General features: G+C 45.8%; 1 protein-coding gene across 1 annotated transcript in view; it reads left to right on the forward strand.

Annotated features, from left to right (window-relative positions):
• The window catches only part of LMX1A (LIM homeobox transcription factor 1 alpha), a 173,952-nt gene that overhangs the window by 94,642 nt on the left and 54,079 nt on the right, over window positions 1-25,231 (forward strand). Inside the window, exon 4 of the mRNA XM_019986723.2 lies at window positions 23,830-24,062. Within this exon, the coding sequence (XP_019842282.1) occupies window positions 23,830-24,062 (233 nt within the window). The remainder of the gene's footprint in view (window positions 1-23,829; window positions 24,063-25,231) is intronic.

The following is a 25,231-nucleotide window of genomic DNA, read 5'->3' on the forward strand; positions in this document are numbered from 1 at the left end:
TCCCTCCTCCAAGAGCTTGCTCAAAAACTGTTCTCCGTCAGCCAGACACAGCACATTTGGAAGGCAATGGCACCCCACTCCAGTACTCTTGCCTGGAAACTCTCGTGGACGGAGGAGCCTGGTGGGCTGCAGTCCATGGGGTCGAGAAGAGTTGGACACGACTGAGCGACATCACTTTCATTTTTCACTTTCATGCATTGGAGAAGGCAATGGCAATCCACTCCAGTGTTCTTGCCTGGAGAATCCCAGGGACTGGGGAGCTGGTGGGCTGCTGTCTATGGGGCTGCACAGAGTCGGACACTACTGAAGCAACTTAGCAGCAGCAGCAGCAGCAGATGGGGAGTGCACGGAATGCTCCCCACACACTGCTTGGGTGCTCTCACCTGAGCCAGAGCAGTCAGTGCTATGTCCCCTCCCACTTCGGGTCTCCAGCTGGGCTGGTGCAAGTCCAAACCGCGAGTGCTCCTCCTGGGACAGGTGGGAATGCGGGTGCAGTGCAGGGGCCTCCTGCTTCCTCTGCCCGCTGCCAGGGATGGACTCACGAACACCTCTCTGTGGCCCATGTAAGAACCTTCATGGGGGATTTAGGTCCTGCCTTCTTCCCAACTATCATGCTGTTTGGGGACTTCCCCAGGCTGCATGCTCAGCTGAAGGCCTTGTCAGCCCCAGGTTGACCCTCACTAGCCTCTTCCTGAACCACGCCATCAATAACTATCACTCATATCCCCAGGCAGACCCCTAACAAGCCAGCCTGACTGCTCTGGGCCTCCTGGGGGCTTCTGGGTTTCTCTGTGCCTCTTATTTCAACACTCACCGGACAGGGGAATATAGCCAGCCCACTTCTCAGGCCATCATCCTTCCGCCCCTTCCTGCCATCATCTCTTCCTGCCCCCACATCCCAGTCCTTCCAACGCCCCCACAGTGGTTTGCAGTCTGTGTTGATGGGGAAGGGGGGTTGCACATTCTTGGACCTGGGGTGCACTTGCTGAGCGCAATGGAGGTGGGAACAGGCTGGATGGGAGGGGGAAATGGGTGGGTGAGGGTTCTTTTCACACTTTGGTTGCCACCCACACATTGGCCCTGCCTCTTCTGATGAGCGAAGGAGGCTGGTTGATGCTTCAGCCACTGGTGTAACCAGATCTCTGTGGGCTCTTGAAAAATGGAGTTCTCTTCAGCAGCAAATGTTTGCAATTAACTTTAACATATGGTGGAATTTGTTTTTGTGTCCGTAAAGCATGATAGGCAGTGAGGATCTGGCAGGGAATGCACCCAGCTCGTCACGCCCCGGGCCGAGCTGCTGGGCGGAATGTTTCCACTCGATTTACAGCACTGAGACGTTCGGTGAGCTGAGTGGTCATTGATGGGGCAGCCGGGGCCCTGGCGCATCCTCTGCCTTCCAGGTGTTTCTGCCTGGCTAGCAGCAGGGTAAAGTGTGGTTCTCTTCCTTTTTATGATAGGGGGCGGCAGCCACTGGCCTTAGTGACCCTTGCTTCTCAGTTTTGGCCACTGCCCCCCTCCTGCCTGCCATTGTAGGGCTATCCTGCAGGGTCCACAGACTTTGATCTGCATGTGATAGGAAACACAGGTCAGCTCTGGGAGTAGACCCCAGGTGACATTAGAACTTAGTAGGTACTAAGCTCCAAATAGCATGAAAATGAATGATCAGGAACAAATCAGGAATAAATCAACAGGAAAGTGATTTTTTTTTTAATTAACCAGAAATTGGGAGGGATGCATTTCCGTGTTGGTTTGGCCTTTTTACTGTGTTATCATGGCTCCAATCTCTCTCCAGATCCCTACCCTCTGTCCTCTACATGTTGACTTCATTGTCCTGCTTGTCACCCTGTGCCTGCAAGATAGCTTCTTATCCTCACAAGATAGGACCCAGAGTGAGAAGGGAAGGGCTGAGACTAGAGCTTGCTTCCTTGGTTGCTCCCTCGGGGGAAAATCTTTCTCTGAAGCCCCCAGCAGGCTTCCCTTTATACCTCTTTGGCCATAACTGGGCCACACGCCAAACCCCAGGTTGGTCACTGGCAAAGGGGCAGAGATTGGTCTGCCTGGTTTTGATCAATTGTGGCTCCTCCCTGGAGTGTGGCACATTGCTGCCCAGCAGGCCAGGGTTCCCTTTAGTGAGGGAGACGTGGCGTTGGGAAGGCAACCAACGCTGTCAGCTGTGGGGCTCTTCCACTCTCAGCAATGGCAGGGGTCACTGGGCTTGCAACTGCTGGAAGGGGAGAAGTCACCCCTGGGAAACAGAAGGGTGTGGGGCATGTGATGGCTGTGGTCCCCACCTCCCCAGGATTCTTTTGCATCTGTCGTCTATGATGGCCTGTTAGTTTTCCTCCTATAGTGCTATCAGCCTCTGCTCAAAAGTGTGTCGAGACTCTCCATTTCCTAAGAAATAGAGGTCAAACTCTGCTTAGCATTCAAGGCCCCCTCCATCTGGCTCAAGATAGCCTCACATCTGGCATGAAACACACCTTTCCTATTTTATCTCTTAATGCTCCTGTGTGCCAAGCAGCGAGCAATCAAGCTACTTACTTTTTTTATATAAACTTTTAAATTTTATATTGGAGTATAGCTGATTAACAATGTTGTGGTAGTTTCAGGTGGACGGCAAGGGGCTCAGCCATACATGTGTCCATTCTCCCCTCCAGGCGCCAGCTTGAGCAGAGTTCCATGTGCTGTACATTAGGTCCCTGGTGGTTATCCATTTAAAGTTTAGCATTGTGTACATGTCCTTCCCCAGATCCCTAACTATTCCTTCCCTCCATGCTTCCCCCTGGCAACCATAAGTTCATTCTCTAAATCTGTGAGGCTATTTCTGTTTTGTCAGTTCCTTTGTATCATTTCTTTTTAGATTCCACATATAAAGAATGTCACGTGAAATTTCTCCTTCTCTGTCTGACTTACTTCACTCAGTATGACACTCTCGAGGTCCATCCATGTTGCTTCAAATGGCATTACTTCATTCTTTTTTATGCCTGAGTAATAGTGCGTTGTATACATGGACCGCATCTTCTTTACCCATTCCTCTGTCAATGGATATTTCAGTGGCTTCTGTTTTGGCTGTTGTAAACAGTGCTGCAGTGAACATTGGGGTGCATCTATCCTTTCAGATCATGTTTTTCTCCAGATGGATGCCCAACAGTGGAATTGCAGGGTCATATGGTAAGCTAGGGAGAAGGCAATGGCACCCCACTCTAGTACTCTTGCCTGGAAAATCCCATGGACCGAGGAGCCTGGTGGGCTGCCATCCATGGGGTCACTAAGAGTCGGACACGACTGAGTGACTTCACTTTCACTTTTCACTTTCCTGCATCGGAGAAGGAAATGGCAACCCACTCCAGTGATCTTGCCTGGAGAGTCCCAGGGACGGGGGAGCCTGGTGGGCTGCCGTCTGTGGGGTCGCACAGAGTTGGACACGACTGAAGTGACTTAGCAGCAGCAGCATGGTAAGCTCGTCTACTTTCTACCTGTTTCCCTCACCTGAAGTTTTTTGTCTCTGCATCTGCGCTCACTCTGTGCTGTGCTGTGCTGAGTCGCTCAGTCGTGTCCAACTCGGTGTGACTCCATGGACTGCAGCCCACCAGGTTCCTCCATCCATGGGATTTTCCAGGCAAGAGTACTGGAGTGGGGTGCCATTGCCTTCTCTGGTGCTCACTCTAGAGTCCCCATTTGATATGTCTGACTCTGAAACTCAGCATGTTCAGACTCATTATTTAAGGTTCTCTTTAAGTCATCATGTCTTTGGAAAATACCTCCTTGACTGTCCCCAGCTGAAGGTTTCCTGTGTCTTCCGTGGGCTTCTGTAACTCTCGTTTGCAGTGTACCACAAGAGCCATAGAGAGCGCCAAATGGGCAAGGGTGACTCCATGGCGGTAGGTATGAAATGAAGCTTGAGCTGCCCCTTAGAGGCTGGGAAAGTTTGCTGAGAGGACAGAAGCCGCACTGTGTATTTGCAGGATAGCATGAGGCTGTGCATAAGAACACAGCAGGGTCCTCACATTTGTGCTTTTGCCCCACCTTCAAGTACCTTAATGCTCTTTCTCCAGGAGCATGTAAATCGGCTCCTGACTACCACATTGGACAGACAGATACAGGGCATTTATATCATTGCAGAAAGGTCCGTGTTGATCTGAAGGGTTACCCAGGGAGGTGTCTAGTGGGGCCCAAATCCTAATATCCTTTGGTACAGGGGCAGCTCCCTCATTTATTCTACTAGTTTGCAAAGCCCTGACCTGGTGGTCTCTAGTGTGGGGATGGAAATGCAGAGCTGCACACACAGGCCGTTGAGAAGCTAGCTCTCACCTGGCTACTCCCACGTAGCCCTGCTCTCAGCACTGGGATGGGTGATGCCCTCTGGAGCCTGTCTCCAAACAGGCTCAGATGCAGTGTCCCCTCCACCTTTTCAGCATCTCACACTCTTCAAAGGGGCTGAAATGTGCTTAAGGAGGTCGTGGGAGTGAAGGGTGAAACCGGGCATCCATCTCTGGGCAGCGTGTGGTGAGCCTTTGGTGGCTCAGCCAGGGATGAGTTAATGAGTCTAGTTTGTTGAAGAGGTCATACACCCGGGCTGTTGGGGACTTCTCACCGTCCCGTCCTGTGCTTTGACTTTGGCTCCCCTTCTGGGCATTCTTGTTGCTTGTCATAGTGTCTTTACAATTGCTTTCAAATTAAAAAAAAAAAAAAGAATGAATTTGAGTCAATTCTATTGAGGTGGATGAACCTAGAGCCTGTTACACAGAGTGAATAAGTCAAAAAAGAGAAAAACAAATATATATTACCACATATATATGGGATCTAGGAAAATAGTACTGATGAACTTATTTGTAAGGCAGAAATGGAGATGCAGATGTAGCCAATGGACTTGCGGACACAGTGAGAGAAGCAGAGAGTGGGAAGAATGGAGAAAATATCTTCAACATGTGCACACTGTCATATGTAAAGGGGATAGCTGGTTTTTCAACATGTGCACACTATCATTTGTAAAGGGGATAGCTGGTGAGAAGTTGCTGTATAACACAGGGAGCGCAGCCTGGCCCTCTGTGATGCCTAGATGGGTGGGAAGAGGGGAGAGGGTGAGACTCAAGAGGGAAAGTATATGTATGTAGTTGTGGCTCATTCACATTGCTGTGTGACAGAAGCCAATACAACATTGTAAAAATTAAAAGACAAAAAATAAAAAAGTTGCACAAAAAGAAAAAAAACAACAAACCTGTGAAGCACAGCTAGACAGCTAAAGCCAGGTTGTGTGGGTAACTGTGGAATATTTTACAAACTATTTTTAGTGATGTCCCCTCATTTGCTGCTGAAAACTGGTGATATGGGTATCATTAACCCCAGTTTTTGATTGAGAGATTCAGGCTCAGAGAGGTTAATTAGCTTGACTGAGTCACACAGATAAGTGGTTGGGGGCGGGGTGAGTCTCAAACTCAAGCCTTCAGTGCTCTTTCCGCTACAGTATCATTGCCCCTTAAATGATGTTGTAAAAAGATATTTTAGCATCCATTCCACCTTACTTCCTATTTGTGCATATTGGCAGTAGATGTGGGGATTCTGGTGAGATTCTCCTGAGATGGTAACAATATCTCTCAAAGCTATTCCTAAGCCTCGATATTTTGCATGTTGTGGGAGGTGCAGGGCTCATTTTATGCAGTCTCTCTGCTCACTCCTGAGCCAGCTGCTCCACTATTTATGATGTGGCTTTGATGTTAGCCCAAAAATATCACAAGAAGGGTAGATCTGAGGCAAAGGACAATTATTTGGCATATATGGTCAAATATTAGTGCTTTGATTTATGTGATGTTCTGACTTGAGCTTGGCTCCCCTTGTGATTAGATCAGACAATCCAGAGTGATCCAGACTTGGGCTTCTTTCAATATGACTTTCTGAGAATTTTACGTGCAGCACCCGGCAGCTTACCTTGCTCTAGGGTAAGGCCAGTGCTCACTCCACATGTGCCGCTGGGTCCTGAGTCCTTTATTGTGGACATTGCTCCAGCTCCAGCCCTTCTCCGCCACCTCTCACATCCATCCTGAAGATCCCCCTCATAACACATCGTTCTTATTAGTAGACATTTCATAATTACTCTCATTAAACCCATCCTTGACTCTTCATCCCCCTCCAGCTATCATTCCCTTTTCCTGTGCCTTTGACAGAAGTCCTTGAAGGAGCTCTTCACTCCTGTGTCTCCCCGTCCCCACCCCCACGGAGGCCCCAGCCATCCGCCTTCCTTCGTCTCTACACTGCTGAGCCCAGTGGTCGGCGCTCAGTGCTCGCCTTCCTGGACCTGTTAACAGCATGAGATGGGTTTCATCACACCTGTTTCCTCGAAATGCTCCCTTCACTTGGTGACCACTTCACTTTCCTGTTTATCTCCCATCTCAGGTCATGTTTTCTCAATGTCTGTATATTCTCACCTGTGGTGTTTCAGAACCTCCTACTGACTTTCCTCCCTTTAGCTCTCAACACAGTGCTGATGGTGATCCCATTAAAACTTCATCCTTATACCCCAGAGAATTGAAAATGGGGACCCAGCCAAGTTCATGGATATACATTTGTTAGCAGCATCATTCCCAGTAGCCAAAAGGTGGAAACAGCCCAAGTGTCCATCAGTGGATGAATAGATAAATAAATGTGGTATATCTGTACAATGGAATATGACTCAGCCGTGAAAAGGAAGGATTTCAATATTCCATCGTACTCAGCCTTCTTTGGAATGTTACTCAGCCTTCCTTTTTATGGAAAAACAGGAAAGGGAAGTGGACACCAAGTGAAGGGAGTGTTTCAAGAAAACAGATAGGGTAAAAAAATTGCTGATACATGCTTCAAAGTGGGTGAACCTTAGCCTAGTAAATATGCTCGGTGGAAGAAGCCATACAGAAAAGGATAGCTACTGTATGATTCCATATATATGCAATATCAAGAGTAGGTATATTAATAGAGACAAAACAGAATTGGTGGTTGTCCATGTTTGGCAGTAGGGGAAAACAGGAAAAACTGATTAATGTGCAAGAAGTTTCATTTGGTAGTCATGGAAATGTGTTGAAAAGAGAGGTGGTCCTTGTACAACACTGTGAAGTTACTGAATGCCCCTCCATTGTTGAAATATGTTCGGTGAATTTCATCTCAATAAATAAAAAGAATAAAAAAGAGCTTCACCCAGCACATCACTTCTCTGCAGAACACCCTCCACTGTCTTCTGAAGGAAGAGTTAAAGTCCCCACTGTCACCTGCAGGGTCCTCTCTGGACTATCTAGCTTCTGCCCCTTAACTTCTCCAATCTGGCTTTTTACAAATTTATTTTAGTCTGTTTTTAATTTTATTGAGGTATAGTTGATTTATGGTGTGTGTTAATTTCTGCTGCACAGCTAAGTTGCTCCGTTTTACATCTACTCTTTTTCACATTCTTGTTTCCATTGTGGTTTATCTCAGGATGTTGAATATAGTCTCCTGTGCTTCACAGCAGGACCTTGTCGTTTATCCGTCCTACATTGGATCATTTGCATCTGTGACCTCCAAACTCAAACTATTCAATACTTCGCTTTTGCCGTTCTCGCCCTCGGCAACCCCAAGTCTGTCCCCACGTCTGTGAGCCTGTTTCTGTTCTGTTGACATATGCTTTTGTGTCATAGCTGAGATTCCACACACATGTTATCATACGATATTTGTCCTTCTCTGACTTACTTCACTTAGGATGATAATCTCTAGGTCCTTCCATGTTCCTGCAGATGGCATTATTTCATTCTTTTTAATGGCTGAGTAATATTCCATTGTAGACATATGCCACATCTTGTTTATCTGTTCATTTGTAATGGACATTTAGGTTGCTTCCATGTCCTGGCTATTGTAAACAGCACTGCAGTGAATATGAGGGTGTGTGTGTCTTTTTGAATTATAGTTTTCTTATTGCAGCTCTTTCCGCTCTGCCTCTCAGAAATGCACACAACACCATAAATGTCATAATGTCATCCAGTCACACTGAGCTTGATGCTGTCTCCTCAGCATGCTGGCTGTGCTTCTGCCCCAGGACCTGTGCACCTGCTGTTCTCTCTGCCTCGAATGCACCTCTCACAGAGAGTGTTAGGGCTTGCTGCTTAACAGCTCCCTCAGATCATGGCTTAAACATCAGCTACTCAGTGAAAATTTTAACTCCCCACCCTGACACATCCCATCCTCTTTTATGCCTTCCTTTTAATCTACTGCACTCATCTGACATTCTGTTTGATGTCAATGGAGTGATTGGCATCAAATAGATGGTATGTTTTCAATCAAATGTAAACTCTAAGGGTTGGGGTGTTACTTGTTTGTTCACTGTTATATTTCAAACACTTAAAACAGTGCCTTGATATTAGCAGCTAGAATTGTAGACACTCAACAATTATTTGTTATTGGTATGAATGATCTATAATTTGGGCTTCCCAGCTTCCTTTTCAATATTTTCTAGTTGTGAAGACCTTGTGTGTCTTTGTGAGGAATACCGCAAAATTCATCATTTCCCCACAAGTGTGCCCATATACTCGTCATGGCCTTCATGTTGTTCTCTGCTTGGTGAGGATGCATTGTGGTATATGTCCACCCTCTTTTTCTCTGCCCCTCCCATGGCTGCAGTTTGGGCAAAGTTTTTTTTTTTTTTTTTTTTTTTTCATGGAGCTACTGACCTGTTCTTGGAGGGATTCAGCCCACGACAGTAGTCGAGGTAGAAATATGTTTCAGTGACAATAATAATTACCAAATGTACTTCCTGTGTGTCTCTTCTGGGTACAGTTGGGATAGAGATTGATGCTGGTCCATGAAGTGCCTTCCTCACGGTGGAGAAATGAGTAGAGCTCAGGAAACACTCACGTTTGAGTGCAAAATAGTTCTTGCCTTTCTTTCAGAAGTGCGATCTTCCTGGACAATGTCTATGGGCCTTTTGAGAGGTATCGTCACTAAAGCTCCTCTGCCTACTACTTTGCCCAAGTGAAAAACAAATCCCTGCCTTTGTGCCTAGTTGAAGTAATCTGCCTGGCACCCAATGATGACAGCAGGTATTTTTCCTGTAAGCGGCAAGAGGACCCTCTAGCCTTAGATTTTGATTTGGAAGAACAAGTCTTCAACTTTTTTTAATTGTTCTTAAAATTTTGACTGGGATCCTGGAGGACCCCTGCAAGTGGAGAAGTGGTGGTCTCTTTCATTATCATCCTCCTTCTTATCCTTCCTTACAGATTCTGAGCTCAGTGTCTTAAGTGGAATAGAGACAACCCTAAAAGCTCATGTTCCCTTCAAGACTTCCCCTGGCTTGGGGACACCCTAGCTTGTCATTATTCCCATCGTTGGGGGGATTTATGAATTATTTCTTCTAACTTTTGGCTATAGTATGCTTATATAAGTAAGCGTCCTTACATGCGTGTGTATAAGGGAGTGTGTGTGTGTGTGCACTCACATCTGTACACATAACTTGTGCACGGAACTGCTCACTGTGAGTCTAAGCCAGGAATCTTGTTTCAATAGATGTTTGTGGTTCTTGAGCTCCTCATGTTTGTCCCTGTTTCTCTAATCCTCTGAATGGAGCTGGCTCTGGGGAGTGGAACCATATGAAAGGCATCCAAGATGAAAATTATACCCCAGACTCGCACATGAATATTGTGGTTGGGCGTGGGGGCTTGCTGGCTGGTGCTCCACAGGCTCTCCTGCTCCTCCTTGCTTTCTGTTTTTCTCCCCATGTTCCACTTGCTTGTTTCTTATGGAAGTTCCGAGGTTGATGCTGTTCTGGGTTAGTTAGACCTGGACTGGGTGTCAGATGCTGCTGATGAGTTCAGTGTGATGATGACTGAGAAATACAGAGGCCACCAGTGACCTTTATAGGAAATGAGAAAGAGTATGTAGAACACATGCCTCATTGCATTGGCCTTTAGAGAGACTAGAAGAGGAACTGGAGATAGAAAGCAGTAATTTCTTTTTGAATTTTTCTACAAAGATCATCAAATAAATGAGGACATACCTGGTGGATGAAGTAGTATCAAGAGAAGGGTAATTTTTCCTAGTGTGGGAGAAATTAAAAAAAAAATTAGAATGTTTACAGAGAGAGAAAATATATGACGTAGCTTTTGAGTAAGCCTGAAGTGGTGAGGTCTACTGTTTAAGTGGAGGAGTTGGCCTAGATAGACATTGAATGGGTTGGGGAAATCCTTCATGTAACACTTGATTTCATATAACTGAATCCTGACTACAGTAGGTTAAATAAAAAGGGATTTTATTTTATTTTGTTGAAAGAGAATCAAGAAATAGGAAGTCCAAGGATGGTACAACTGTTCACAAAAGTTTCCACGAACCCAGGTTTCACTTCTCTTGTATTGCGTCTTTAGCAGGCAGCTTTCATCTTTCTGGTATCATGGTGGCTCTTTCATCTCCAGATGTTGTGTTTCAGTTCCAGACAGAAATAAGGGAAGGGATAAAGAGCAAAATGTCTGTGTCACCTGAGGCTGTCTCATTTTATCAAGAGGACAATAGCTTTTCCAAAACTTCCTACTTGCACCTCACCCCCAATAGAACCCCATGTACTGCCTCGTATGGCCACTTCTAGCTGCAAGGGAGCCTCAGCAGGTGAGATTTTCAACTAGGAACACAGTCATCTCAATTACAAGAGGTAGAGTATGAATGTGTCTTATAGCTTTTTAATTAATTAATTTTTAAAAATTGTGGTAAAAGACACATGAGATAAAATTTACCATCTCAACCATTTTTAAGTGCGCATTTCAGTGGCATTAAGTGTATTACATTGTTGTACAACCATCACCACCATCCAACCACAGTTCTCCTTTCATCTTGCAAAACTGAAACACTGTACCCATTAAATAATAACTTACCATTCCCTCTTTCCTCCAACCCCAGACAACCACTATTTTACTTTCTACCTTTCTGGATTTGACTATTCAGGTTATCTGATATGAGTGAAATAATAGAATATTTGTCCTTTTGTGACTGGCTAGTTTCGTTTAGCATAAAATGCTCATTATGTTGTAGTATGTGTCAGAATTTCCTTCCTTTTAAGACCAAATAATATTTCATAACATTTAAGGCTGACTAATATTCTAGTATATTCCAATGTATATACAACATTTTGCTTATCCATTCATCTGTGGATGGACATGTGGATTGCTTTCCCTTTTTCGACTTTATAAATTCTGCTGCTATGAATATGAATGTACAGACATCTGAGTCTCTGCCTTAAATTATTTTGGGTATATACCTAGAAGTAGAAATGTTAGATCATATGGTAACAGTATTTAAAATTTTTAGGAAATACCATACTCTTTTCTGTAGCTGCTGAACCATTTTGCTTCCCACAATGCACAAGTGTTCCAACTTATCTTTGCCAAATTGTTATTTTTCCACTTTTGATAGTAGCCTTCATAATGGATATGGTGTCTTCTAGTTTTTAGTGGGTGAGGAGGGTGATAAAGGATACAAAGGGTAAAATGTTGAAGGGTAAAAATAAGAACTCTTTCTCTTCCTAATACTTGCATTGGGTCAGACTTTGCTGAAACCTTCCTGGAGGTCTCAAGACAGGTGGAGTCTAACTTGAAAGGAAAGCAATGCAACATTGTGGGAAAGAGGCTGAGGCTCAGAACACCTCGTTTTCTGACTCTGGGCTCCAGCACTGCTGAATTTCGGTGCAGTGTGTAACGCGCCATGCTCTGCTCTGATGCTAGTTTCTGTGTGGTGAAGGTAATAGAATCAGATAATAACACTTGACCTACCCACATTTTCTTCAGAGCTGAGATGTTACACAAAATTGTACCTGCTTTGAGGTCTTTGAGCTAAAGGCATTCTGGAAATTCAAATTATCTGGAGATATTTTTCACCTCTCACATGGGAACGGAAAGTCCTACACGGTGCTCCTTTTGGCTTTTATGCCACAGTTGGGGGTTTTTATTCAAAAGGTGAGGCAATGTGCATCTTTCCTTGTCTCTCCCCAAAGAGTGGCTCACTCTTGAGGAGCAGCATTGCGAATGAGCAGAAGGAGAGTAATAGTGACTGGAAATGTTTTAAGCATTGTGGTGTGCTGGTCACTGTACTAGATGATTTAGGAACATCATCACTGATCTTCAGGATACATCTGGTTCCTAATACAGTACAGTTGATATCAGTTGATTATGAGGTACTCTTGGACTGTGACAATATAGCTTTTCCTTCTTCTTTTTTTGGGGACATATCAGTTCAGTTCAGTTCAGTTTAGTCGCTCAGTCATGTCCGACTCTTTGCGACCCCATGAATTGCAGCATGCCAGGCCTCCCTGTCCATCACCAACTCCCGGAGTTCACTCAGACTCACGTCCATCGAGTCAGCAATGCCATCCAGCCATCTCATCCTCTGTCGTCCCCTTCTCCTCCTGCCCCCAATCACTCCCAGAGTCTTTTCGAATGAGTCAACTCTTTGCATGAGGTGGCCAAAGTACTGGAGTTTCAGCTTTAGCATCATTCCTTCCAAAGTAATCCCAGGGCTGATCTCCTTCAGAATGGACTGGTTGGATCTCCTTGCAGTCCAAAGGACTCTCAAGAGTCTTCTCCAACACCACAGTTCAAAAGCATCAATTCTTCAGCACTCAGCCTTCTTCACAGTCCAACTCTCACATCCATACATGACCACAGGAAAAACCATAGCCTTGACTAGATGGACCTTTGTTGGCAAAGTAATGTCTCTGCTTTTGAATATGCTATCTAGGTTGGTCATAACTTTCCTTCCAAGGAGTAAGCGTCTTTTAATTTCATGGCTGCAGTCACCATCTGTAGTGATTTTGGAGCCCAGAAAAATAAAGTCTGACACTGTTTCCACTGTTTCCCCATCTGTTTCCCATGAAGTGATGGGACCGGATGCCATGATCTTCGTTTTCTGAATGTTGACCTTTAAGCCAACTTTTTCACTCTCCACTTTCACTTTCATCAAGAGGCTTTTGAGTTCCTCTTCACTTTCTGCCACTTTCTGCCATGTGGTGTCATCTGCATATCTGAGGTTATTGATATTTCTCCTGGAAATCTTGATTCCAGCTTGTGTTTCTTCCAGTCCAGCATTTCTGATGATGTACTCTGCATAGAAGTTAAGTAAACAGGGTGACAATATACAGCCTTGATGTACTCCTTTTCCTATTTGGAACCAGTCTGTTGTTCCATGTCCAGTTCTAACTGTCGCTTCCTGACCTGCATACAGATTTCTCAAGAGGCAGATCAGGTGGTCTGGTATTCCCATCTCTTTCAGAATTTTCCACAGTTGATTGTGATCCACACAGTCAAAGACTTTGGCATAGTCAATAAAGCAGAAATAGATGTTTTTCTGGAACTCTCTTGCTTTTTCAATGATTCAGTGGATGTTGGCAATTTGATCTCTGGTTCCTCTGCCTTTTCTAAAACCAGCTTGAACATCAGGAAGTTCACGCTTCACATATTGCTGAAGCCTGGCTTGGAGAATTTTGAGCATTACTTTACTAGCGTGTGAGATGAGTGCAATTGTGCGGTAGTTTGAGCATTCTTTGGCATTGCCTTTCTTTGGGATTGGAATGAAAACTGACCTTTCCAGTCCTGTGGCCACTGCTGAGTTTTCCAAATTTGCTGGCATATTGAGTGCAGCACTTTCACAGCATCATCTTTCAGGATTTGGAATAGCTCCACTGGAATTCCATCACCTCCACTAGCTTTGTTCGTAGTGATGCTTTCTAAGGCCCACTTGACTTCACATTCCAGGATGTCTGGCTCTAGGTCAGTGATCACACCATTGTGATTATCTGGGTCGTGAAGAACTTTTTTGTACAGTTCTTCTGTGTATTCTTGCCATCTCTTCTTAATATCTTCTGCTTCTGTTAGGTCCATACCATTTCTGTCCTTTATCGAGCTCATCTTTGCATGAAATGTTCATCAAGAGGCTTTTTAGTTCTTCTTCACTTTCTGCCATAAGGGTGGTGTCATCTGCATATCTGAGATTATTGATATTTCTCCCAGCAATTGACATACAGCACAGTGTAACAAATGAAAAGCAATAGTGGCAAAAGCAAACAGGATTGATGAAGAGCTCAGTGTTGCCCCCTGCTGGGATCTCAGAATCTTTCCCATCAAAGCATCATCAATAATGTCCTTGTCCTCCTTACTATTAACACACACACACACACACAGCCCAGGAAACATACATTCTTTGTAAGCATATACATTGTGTTGGCCACGTGCCATCCAGTCAAGCCAAAACTTGTGGAACAATAGGAATCTTTGCCCAGAATATCAGCTAAAAATATCTCATTCCCTCTGCTCTGTTCTTTGCTGGTATGTTTATGAGCGTCCCAGGAGGCTAATGAGGATGAAGGGAAAGGAAAACGGACATTTTTCAAAGGAAACGAAACCTTTAATTCCCTAAAAAGGGAACATGTATGTTCTGTGTGTCTGTTTTATGTTCCTTGCCATTTTTGCATGTCTGTGTGACAACATGGAAAGTCTGAAATGTAAGTCGTGCCACCTTGGCTTGGATTATTGGAATCTATGCTTTTACCGCAGTCTTTTGCTCTATGGCCTGACTCGTAGACAAGTTCCCAGGTTTCAGCAAAGAAGAGGGGGAGGGGAAAGAGAGCTTCTAAGCAAGAGACTCCCTGACACACACTGCTTATTCAGTTCATTAGGATGCTACTTAAGAGCCTGTGTGTGTGTGTGTGTGTGTGTGTGTGTGTGCTTGGTTGCTCAGTTGTGTTCAACTGTTTGTGACCCCATGGACTGTAGCCCACCATGCATTCTCCAGGCAAAAATACTAGAGTGGGTTGGCATTTCCTCCTCCAGGGGATCATCCAGACCCAGGGATAGAACCTGGTTCTCCTGCATTGCAGACAGATCCTTTACCATCCAAACTAACAGGGAAGCCCCCACTGAAGAGCCTGGGGGACACATTTCCATCCCTAGTTGGGCCATGCAATAACCTCCTTTATTTATTTATTTAAAAAAAAAGTTTAATTTCATATTGGAGTATAGCCACTTAACAATGTTGCGATAGTTTCAGGTGGACAGTAACGGGTCTCAGCCATACATATACATGTATCTATTCTCCCACCAAATCCCTTCCTATCCAGTCTGCCACATAAAATTGAGCAGAGTTCCCTATGTATTTCTTGATCATTAACTGAGCCTCAAGCTCTGGCTGGTCCTCTCAATCATCTGAAATTTCTTTGTGGTGAGGGGTAGTCACATTTCCTTCTCTGGCCTGAGTTTCTTTCCATTTATAAAATGAGGGGGAAAATGATCTGATCTCTGGGGGCGGGGTCTGTGAGTTAGGGGCACAAGGCAAGAATATCAGCACCCCAGTGTGCGTCCATAGAGTGGTCAGTAGCCTCAGTGAGAAGCGGTTCCCCGAGCAGTGAAGTGATAAGGGGAGAGGATCTGTTCTATTTGTCAGATAATGTCAGCATTAACCAAATAGCAACTGTTGGCTCTGGTCAGTGAAACATGGAGCCATGGACTTCCTGAACATATGCTGGGTGTTGGGCAATGAACGCGAGTGTTGGTCAACACTGGTTGGTTAATGTCAATATTGACCTTAGGTTAGGATAGACCATAGCCATAGTTGCCTGAATGAAATGTACCCTGTTTCCTCTTGAGTATTTATACTTCCATATTTGTCTGTTGGTCTCTTCTCCAGTAACATATGAAAGGCTCATTAAAGTCTGATTTAGTTTATTATATAATGAAGAACAGAGACTTGAGATGCTTATGAAGTTCTATTTTTGGCTCAGTTGGCTGTCTTGAAATAAATGATCTTATACACACACTTACACAGGCAGATATGGTAAACTGATTTCAATAAAGAGAGTTAATAGCTGCCACTTACTGAGACCAGCTAATATGTATCAGATCCTTCAAATACATTATTTTATTGAAGCTCCAAAACCATCTTGTGAGAGTTATGATCTCATTTTACAGATAAAGAAACAGAGGCTTCAAAACAGTCTATAGCTTGCTCAAGTTCTCAAAGATGGAATCCAGACTTGAATCCAGGTTCTATCAGACTTCAGACATCAGGCTCTTCCTGCTAACTTTGCTGATTCTGGAACAGATTCATTGTGACAACAATAACGACAACAACAAGTATCAGGTTGGCCAAAAAGGCCATTCGGATTTTTCCGTAAGATAGTATGGAAAAACCCAAACACTTTTTGGCCAACCAGCTACTCAGTCCACCGTTTGAGGTCAGAGCTGCCCACTGCCAGCAGCATGTGCCCTGAGTGACGAGCTGTGTGTATTACCCTGTACTCCTCGGTGAAGCCAGCGCCTCACGGAGCCTCTGGGACTGCAGACATCACACACAGCAGTTCTCATCCCATTGTATGGTCCTTCTTACAGCTCCCCAGGAGCCCCGGGGAGACAGACTCTGATTGGCTCTGCCAGCCACTTATTGTTTCCCATTTTCTCCCGCTGCAGAGTCTTGAGACGGTCTCCTATAGAAGATCTTGCCACCCCTATTGTCCCTGCAGACGTTCCCACCGCCCCAGGACCATGGGCTCCGTTGCTCATTGTGGTGGTGTTGGCTCAGCCTCAAGGACAGAGACCTTGAGCCAGCTGACAAGGTTGCTTGTGTCATTACTTGTAAGGCCACAAGCCATGCTTTTGGTTCCCGATACTTTTGAATACTCATCTCTCTCACCATCTCTCCTTCTTTTTAGCCACATGGTCTCCCAGACTCCCAGCAGCAGATTTTCCCGGACAGACAGTTTTGGCATGTTGCCAATCTTTGTCTCAGTGCCTGGATGACCTCAGTTACCAAGTCAACATGGCACTTAATGCATGCTGCTATGCTGCCCCCTGGTGGAGAGGGTGGAAACAGTGCCATGCAGATTACTGCCCGCTTGTTAGAGAACTATACAAAGACTCCCTTCTACTTTCTAGACCAAAGAGTTCATAGACTTGATTAAAACTAGTGCTGTCAGTGACTGTGGAAAGGCAGTATCATCTGTAGTGATCTGCTGTCCAAGGCTAGAAATGGCTCTGATTTCTTATTTTGGTGAGAAAGAAGAGTATACAGTCAGTTGGCCTTAAGTTGGCATCAGGGTTTTTCATGTACTTATTTGTTTTCCATCCTTCTACTTAGTTATCTATGGTGTGGATGCTTTGAGAGGCTCCCTTTGAGGTCTGAAGTACTCTGGGTCAAGGTTAATGAAGATCTCAGTCTTTCCAAACATAAGCTTGGTTCTGGAACCTTCTAGCATGGCATAATGGGGGCTCCCCTTATAATCCTCCTCAGCCTTCATGGGTTTCAAAGCCTTTGTCCTGGGATAAATTTGGGTTTGCATGAGGCTGCCATGTTCTCTAATATTCCTGTATATGGGAAGTTGTATCATCAACCTGGAGACTAAATGTGGGGATAACACAGGATCTAGTGTCTGATTTCTAGAGGATAATGTGGCAGGAGGTGGGAGAGATTGGAGGGAGCCATGGGCTTTCATGGGTGAAAAAGTACTGATACCGAAAAGAAAACTAAGCCTGAGTTAACCTCTTTGATACTTTACGTTGATATACAGAACAAGAGGACATTTCATCAAGCCATGCCAGCAGTGTTAGTTGGGTGAATCCAGACAGATCCTATGTGGATAGGTGGCATGCAAACCCTAGCCTGAGGCCATTAAAGCAGGTGGGAACTCAGACCTTGGTTCCGTTATGTTATCAAGACTGGCCCCCAAGTCTACAATCAGTACCACTAAAAACCTGACTGCTGACATTCTTGCATTATCCATGGCCTTCTTCCTAAATTATTTGCTCCGGTCCTTCTCGTTCCATGCTGCTTTATCTCATCTTGATTCTCCCAGTCTCTGACATTATGACTCATCATTTTTCCCTGCTAATTTCTCTGTCATGTTTCATATTCAGCTCTTTTTCTCCATCCTCCTCCTCATCATCATAGTTCCCATTTTATTGAAGATTTACCACGTGCCAAGCACTGTGCTAAGCAGTTCTGATGTTTCGGTTCAATCAGTTCTTCTTGTGCCCCTCTGACAGAGGCCCCTTGATTATTTCCATTTTATAGATGAGTACACTAATAGTTCTTCTTGTGCCCCTCTGACAGAGGCCCCTTGATTATTTCCATTTTATAGATGAGTACACAATTAGTTCTTCTTGTGCCCCTCTGACAGAGGCCCCTTGATTATTTCCATTTTATAGATGAGTACTCTAATGCCACTATGGTCTGATCGAGCTCACATAGCCAGCTAATAAGTGGTGGAGTACTGATTATAGCACATTGCCTCCCTGTCTTTACTGTTTCTATAACTCGGTCTCTCTGGTAGGGCTTTCTTGGGTCTTTCTGGGTCCAGCCCCACTGACCTGCATTTCTGCCTATACCTTGGAAACAGTGACCCAACAAATGCCCCAGTGACTGGGGTTCCTGCAAGAATCATCCTGTTTCCCAATCATCTTGGAATCAGAGTAGACTCTTGGGCATGGTGGTGTTAGGTCTAAGAACATCTCCCAGATACTGTTTGTTCTTAACACAACTCCGTAGAGGATAGACCTCTTACACAGATCCTTTCATATACTTTGGGGCCCAAGAACCAAGTAACTTGAAGGGATCAACTTGGTTCCTAGCTCTTGCTTTTCATTTGCATGCGGGCAGCAGAGTCTCAGAACCTGCTGTGAAGCCAGGGGCATGTCCAGGAAACCTGTCAGGAGCTCAGACCACCATATTAGCTGCTTGATCTGTTTATCTCTCCTGTGAAAGGAGTGCTAGAGAGAATATATGAGGAAGAACTTAAGAATCAGCCATTCCAGAGTCTCTCATTCTCATGGAAGAGAGGCTTCATGAGCAAAGTTGAGTTGGTGAGAGTCTCTGTGAGTTTATAAAGTAGTTCTATTTGCTATTGCTACACAAATTTAGTGAGGGAATGAATATAAGAAATACTGCAGTTCCTGGAAGCAAGTAAGTATTCAGTGAAGACCAGTTTCCTCTTCTTCTATCTTCTATAAGCTTCTTTTTCTTTGTAATAAAATAATTTGGGGGTGAAAAATATTCTAATGATGAGGACCCCAATATTTATAATGTGGAGTGATTGTCTTGCGCTCACATGACCAGCACCGAAGTCCAGGTGTCCACACAGGATCCGAGAACATTGTCGTCTCTCTGCCCTAACTCCGGCTGTGCAGGGTGTGCTGTTGCTTCCCAGCGGTCTGACCTCTGTCTTCATCGCCTTGGTCATGTTCTCTAGGAGTTTCTCAGGTGGCAAGCCTTCATATCTGCTTTGGAAACATTCTCCTTACCTACAGAGTAGGATCTCCAACACTATAATAAACGCGTGAATCATGAAAATGGAAGTGAGTTAAATTATCCAGCCTAATGGATTTCAAACGTACCTTAGGAGCATTTTGCTATCTTCAAATGAGATCTTTTCTAGAAATAGATATATTTGAAAATTTGTACAATATATATATATGTATGTATATATATATAATGTAAATCCTTTCTGGAAGTACTTACATATTTATACTGTGCAGATAGGAAGAAAGAAAGAAATACGTGAGTGAGTTGTTGGTTTTAGCTGGTGTGTGCATATGTATGTATGTGTTTATATTTGTGAATGAACCATAACATTCAAAGATATGCAAAAATATATATGTATATGCACACACACATACACACATGTGTATGGATGGATGTCTATGAATGGTATGTTTCTGGAAAATACCTTGTTTGGAGAATTACCATAGTAAGGCCCTGTCATGCTGAAACGCTATCTGGAGACCTGGATTTAGGATTTAGTTGGCTTCTCTGGTTAAAAGGAGACAAGCAGAATAGACTGACCCCTTCCACAACCTCTAAGAACTTGGTGTAACAGCTGATACAGGGCAGTGCTTTCTCGTTAAAGATAAGAAAACAGGCCCAGGAAAAGACAGTGGCTTTTCTGAGGCCTCTTGATAAGAGAAACCTGGAGCCTAGGTCTTCCTACATCAAGTCCTGGTCCTTTCCCTGAATCAGGTCACCTTTTATTTTCTTCTTTGCTGCCCTCCATGGCACCTAATACAAGATACCTCATTTCCGTTGCATTATCTCAGTGCGTTGTGGTGGGAGGACATGCCTCATCTAAGGCGTGTTCTCTGCATGTCCGCTGTGCCAGCCATGCATCCCCTATTCTTCTTTTGGGTCAGTGCTGCACACTTTGAAAAGGAGGTCGTGCTAATGTCAGAGCCGGGAGGAGTCAGCAAAAGGACTCCTGCTGTCAAGGAAGAAGCCATCTCTCAGGACACAGCTTGGAAACTCGAGCACAGACAGCCGCCTCTGGGGGGGGAAAAAAAAGTCAAAGACAGAGGCAAGGCCCGTTATAAGAACTAAGAATTGTGCCCTTCCTTATGGGTCTCCAGGTCCTCAGACCTGCTGGCATTTCATCCCCAGTAATCCAGGAGTGTAGGCATCACCATCAGAGCAAACTGAGGCCGCCAGAGGTTACATGATGAGCCCTGACCCACACGGACTGCCTGGAAGTGGCCGAGCCAGCAGACTCGACTCCAGCTCCCTCACCAAAACTATCAGTTGTGCATCTCAGAGCTGTGGCTGTTCGGGGAGAGAGATAGGCAAGGCCTGGAATGGAGCTTCAGTCAGCCTTGGCTCTCCTGCCTGTGGTGGGAGCAGGAAAGGGCCAGAGGGAAGAAGACGACAGCTAAATGGAGAGGGAGGGAAGGAAGAGAAGGAAGATGTCGTGACCTCTAGCCCGAGCCAGTTGGGTAGGGCTGTTTGGGGCTCTTCTGGCTGGCCCCCTCCTACATACCCTAAACAGCCTCCCGTGGTCATTTGTTGACAGCCTGATGGAGAATGTGAACTCCCTGAGGACACAGTGGCCTTGGTTAGTGCTCCACCCCCATGTCTGCCCCATGGAGGACAAAGGACATTTAGTAGAGGAAGGAGAACTCTTAACAGAGGGCTTGGGTCCTGGACATGTCTCCACTGGCTAGAACCTGTTATTTCCATTTTACAAATGAAGGAATTAGATGTAACAAAGAGGTACAGAATCATTTACGGAGCCTTCAGGAGTGGAGTGGGTGAATGTCTAGTGGTGGGCAAAGTTGGCAGTTGTTATATGCGCCCAGCAGGGTTGGACGTTTCTGGAAATCAGGCTTAGCTTTCCAGGGCACAGCCAGCCTGCCAGGTTCTGAACCCAGAGTGAAGTCTCATTAGCATTCAGAGGGTGAACTCACCATGGGGGCTGCCATCCAGGGCATTGAGAAGAGATAGGCTGTGTTTTAATTACGACCTGGACTTTTGAACAAATCCTTTTCTCTGCTTGTCTGAGCCTTAGAGACAACAACTTGTGGGAAGTGTGCAGTCAGCAGCTGGGTCCACAGTAGTGCCCGTGCAGCTGTGTACACATCTGGAACACAGGTGGTGGATGTGTGCTTTTTCTCCTTGCGCTGCCCTCGGGTTAGTGAAAAGCAGTTAGGTGAGGTCAACCTGGTCTTCACCCAGAGTGGGGAAGCTGATGCAGAGAATGAAGAGAAACAGGACTGCCCCCCTCTTCTAGGTCTCTATACCCCCCCACCCCTGCCCATCATGACCATTACAGCATCGGAGCCCAGGCAACTCCCGCCACTTCCTCCAGCCGTTCTGAGTCAATATGGTGGGATTTCTTTGTTGAGCTCCCCGCAACCCTCCTTTTTCCAACTTGGGGGAAGTTTTTGGAGTGGGGGTTGAAATTAAGAAGGGAGGAGAAAGAGGAGGAGATTAACAGGGTAGAAGTTAGACAAGCACAGATGCCACCACCTGTGACTGTGGATTCTCAAGAGCTTGTTGACTCCCGGGAGCGTTTGCCTTGATTCTGTTTGACAGTTCCTTCCCGGGGAAGGGGAGGAGAAGGAGAGCCTTTGACCAGTTCCTGTTAAAGCCCTGATTCGTTTGCTTAGGTTGGCAAACAGTGTCTGAGGACTCGGGGCTGGGGATGAACTAGGTGGATTTTCTGTCTGATACACGACATCCAGCATTGGGGTGGGGAGTAAAGGCCATCGTTCCTGGGTCGGGTGTGCCCTGAAATTCTGACTTGGAGAGCAGAACCACTCAGAGCAGACAGGGGGAAGGGAGAGGGCATGGGCAGAGCAGTGGAGACCTGGAGCTCTGTTTAGAGGGCTGTCACATACCTGCTTAGTGGTGAAAGAGCCAGAGCAGCCCCTGAACTGTCCCCCCAACCTCACCCCCCTTTGTTGAGAGGCAGAAGGCAAGCATATCAGGATGGGTGTTTCTAATGATCGTCCGGTGGTCAAGGGGAGAGGCAGGCTGGTGTTGGGGCCCGAGGTCCAGGTTAAGAGTGAGACTGCATTTGTGCTTCTCATCCCGAGCTGTGCTGAATCCCCTGCAGGCTGCCTCTGTCCAGAGAGGCTGTTCCCTAGCAGACTCGCAGGAGGCGGCTTCAGCCCCCTTTCCAGGCCTCGGTTTCCTTCACCTGAAGACACGGCCTTCCTCTCTCTTGTGCCAGCTCCTTTCTTGGTAATTCCTCCTTACCCACTTCTCCACTGTACCCTCAGAACCCTTCTCTTTGTCCAGGAAGTTGCCAAGATAAACACGCTGTGCACGTGTACGGATGTGGCCCTCTACTAGTGTAGCTGCAGGACTGAGACGTGATTAATTGTTACAAACAGGCTAGGGCTTTATGCACCTATTTTGTGTTCATGAAGCACTGCTTCATATCATTCTTATATTCTGCTCCCTGAAGGTAAAGCCCTCTGGGTAGACATGATCTGTTTGTTTCTTTGTTTGCTGTTTCTCTCACTGTTATGGGAGCTCTGTAACAGAGGATGGAGACCGAGGATGAGGACTTTGTTTTGTATTCTTTGGGCCTGCAGCAGACACTCCAGGAGACTCTTAGGATGTGAATGCTGCTGGGGCGGGGTTTCCTTCCCCACCCTGCTGTTAAGACACAGAGTGGTGTAGTGTGTGGTGGGTGCTTCTGAATCAGTGAAAGAATGAATGGGAAGAAGACTAAATGAGTGAGTGAGTGTGTGAAAGGACTTCTGACATGGGACTGGCCACACTTAGGCTGTCATGGTGGAGGGCCTGTCTATAGAATAATGCTCTGAACCAAGATTTATTGAATGTGCTATAAAATGCAGATTCTCCTGCTGACTCCCTGACAGTTAGTCATCTCCTCTTCTGTGTACTGGGACCCTCTGGTTATCTGGACATGTCTGTCTCTCTTATTAGCCTGAGCTCATTTCTGGAAGGGAATTATTTCATCAACCTTTATATCTCTAGTATCTACTGCCTCCTCCTGGCATAGATGGACACCCTCTTCATGGCTGGATGAAAATAAGTGAAATGAGATAGAAGTCCTGAAAGCTGGGCTGAATCCACTGAATATCAGGCTCGGAAGCTGGGATGCAGTTTCTCTTTCAAAAATTAGATGACACCTCAGAATGCCCTGGGGAGCTTGTTAAAAACTCACGTTCTGGGTCCCATCCATTTGCATGCGACTGGAGTGGGCCTGGACCTTTTTGTTATTGTTATTTTGTTTGAAAAGTCAGCCCTGGGAGACCCTGGGCAGCCTGCCTGGCACCAGTCTGTAGAGCATCCTTTGGGAACACTTTGCCATGGACCACACCAAATACACTCTGGGCTTCAGCTCACATTTCCTCCAAGGCTGCTCATCCTTCTTTTCTTAAGCCTTTGAGAGAGTAACTCAACTGAATTCTTTGGTTCAACCTCCTCAGGGAATAAAATCACCTAGATTTAAAGCCTATTCCATTCCAAGTCTCCTTATCCCAGTTCTTGAAGTTCCTTTCACGACTGACTTGAGGGAAGACTTGGGCCTCAGCTGTCTTTCTCACAGACCTTGCTTTGCTTTTTCCCTGCTGCTAGGCTGTTTGCTGTCAAATGCGGGGGCTGCTTTGAGGCCATCGCACCCAACGAGTTTGTTATGCGGGCCCAGAAGAGCGTGTACCACCTGAGCTGCTTCTGCTGCTGTGTCTGCGAGCGGCAGCTCCAGAAGGGTGATGAGTTTGTCCTGAAGGAGGGGCAGCTGCTCTGCAAAGGGGACTATGAGAAGGAGCGGGAGCTGCTCAGCCTGGTGAGCCCAGCAGCGTCAGACTCAGGTGAGTGATGTGTGGTGGGCGGGAAGCCAGGGGCTAGGAGAGTGGGTTGTAGTGGCAGTCTAGGTTGCTTTCTCCCTTAGAAGGCCACCACCAAGGTACCCTGGTTCCATGACAGGGCAGTGCTGTGCATTCCAGCAAGTTTCTTTATAAGTTCAGAGTAAGTTCTTATCAGTCAGGTATTGCTGTGATGGTGCTATGTAACAAATTACCCCCAAATTCCTTGGCATACAACCAGAAACATTTATTCACACATTTGCAAGTCTCTGGGTAAACAGAAGTGACTCTGCTTCACGCTGAAAGTCTTCAAGTCTCCTGGGATCTGTTGATCTCTGCTGACCTTGGCTCTAGGCTATAGACCAGGTTCACGTCTGCTCTGTGTGACTGGGTTCAGGCTTGAGAAGCAGCAGCCATGAGGCCTGATCTCCTGGCAGTGGTAAAAGTGCAGGAAGGCATGCTTTACCATTCAATCACGTTTAAAGTTTCTACTCATATGACAGCTGCTAGCACTGTGCTGGTCAAATCAAACCAGATGAAACCTAAAGTCTGAGGAGGGGAAATACACTGCATGCACCTCAAGGCCCAGACAGGGAGATGCATAAAACTATTAAGGAGAACGATCAATGGGAACCAGTAATTCCGTCTGCCACAGTCATGCTGAACTGCTCGAGCCTTTGTTTCCTCACCTGTCGGAAAGCTGGATTTTAACTAAGGTTTGGTGGGTGCATTGGAGAGGAAATGGCAACCCACTCCAGTGTTCTTGCCTGGAGAATCCCAGGGACAGGGGAGCCTGGTGGGCTGCCGTCTATGGGGTTGCACAGAGTCAGACACGACTGAAGTGACTTAGCAGCAGCAGCATAAAGAAAGGATTTAGAATATATTTGCTTCACTCACCTAAGACTCATACACCCTCCCTGCAGAGGTTCAGAAACTTTCTGGATTGGGTTTCACAAGGCCAGAGAAATTTCAACTGCCCAAGTGAAGTCAGTCCCACGGGGCAACATTTGTGTTAACCTGGCCTCCCTTTTTGTGGAAGAATCTATATCACATGAGGGCATGTCCCTGTGAACTTAGTAGTTTTTGCCATTGCCGGTTCTAGTCAAGTTCCATACCACTTACCGTGGCTTACAGGGCCTCTGGAATCTCACTGTGCTCGTCTCCTCAGCCTCAGG

The sequence above is a fragment of the Bos indicus genome, chromosome 3, assembly GCF_029378745.1.
Source record: "Bos indicus isolate NIAB-ARS_2022 breed Sahiwal x Tharparkar chromosome 3, NIAB-ARS_B.indTharparkar_mat_pri_1.0, whole genome shotgun sequence".
NCBI classification, from domain to species: Eukaryota; Metazoa; Chordata; class Mammalia; order Artiodactyla; family Bovidae; genus Bos; species Bos indicus.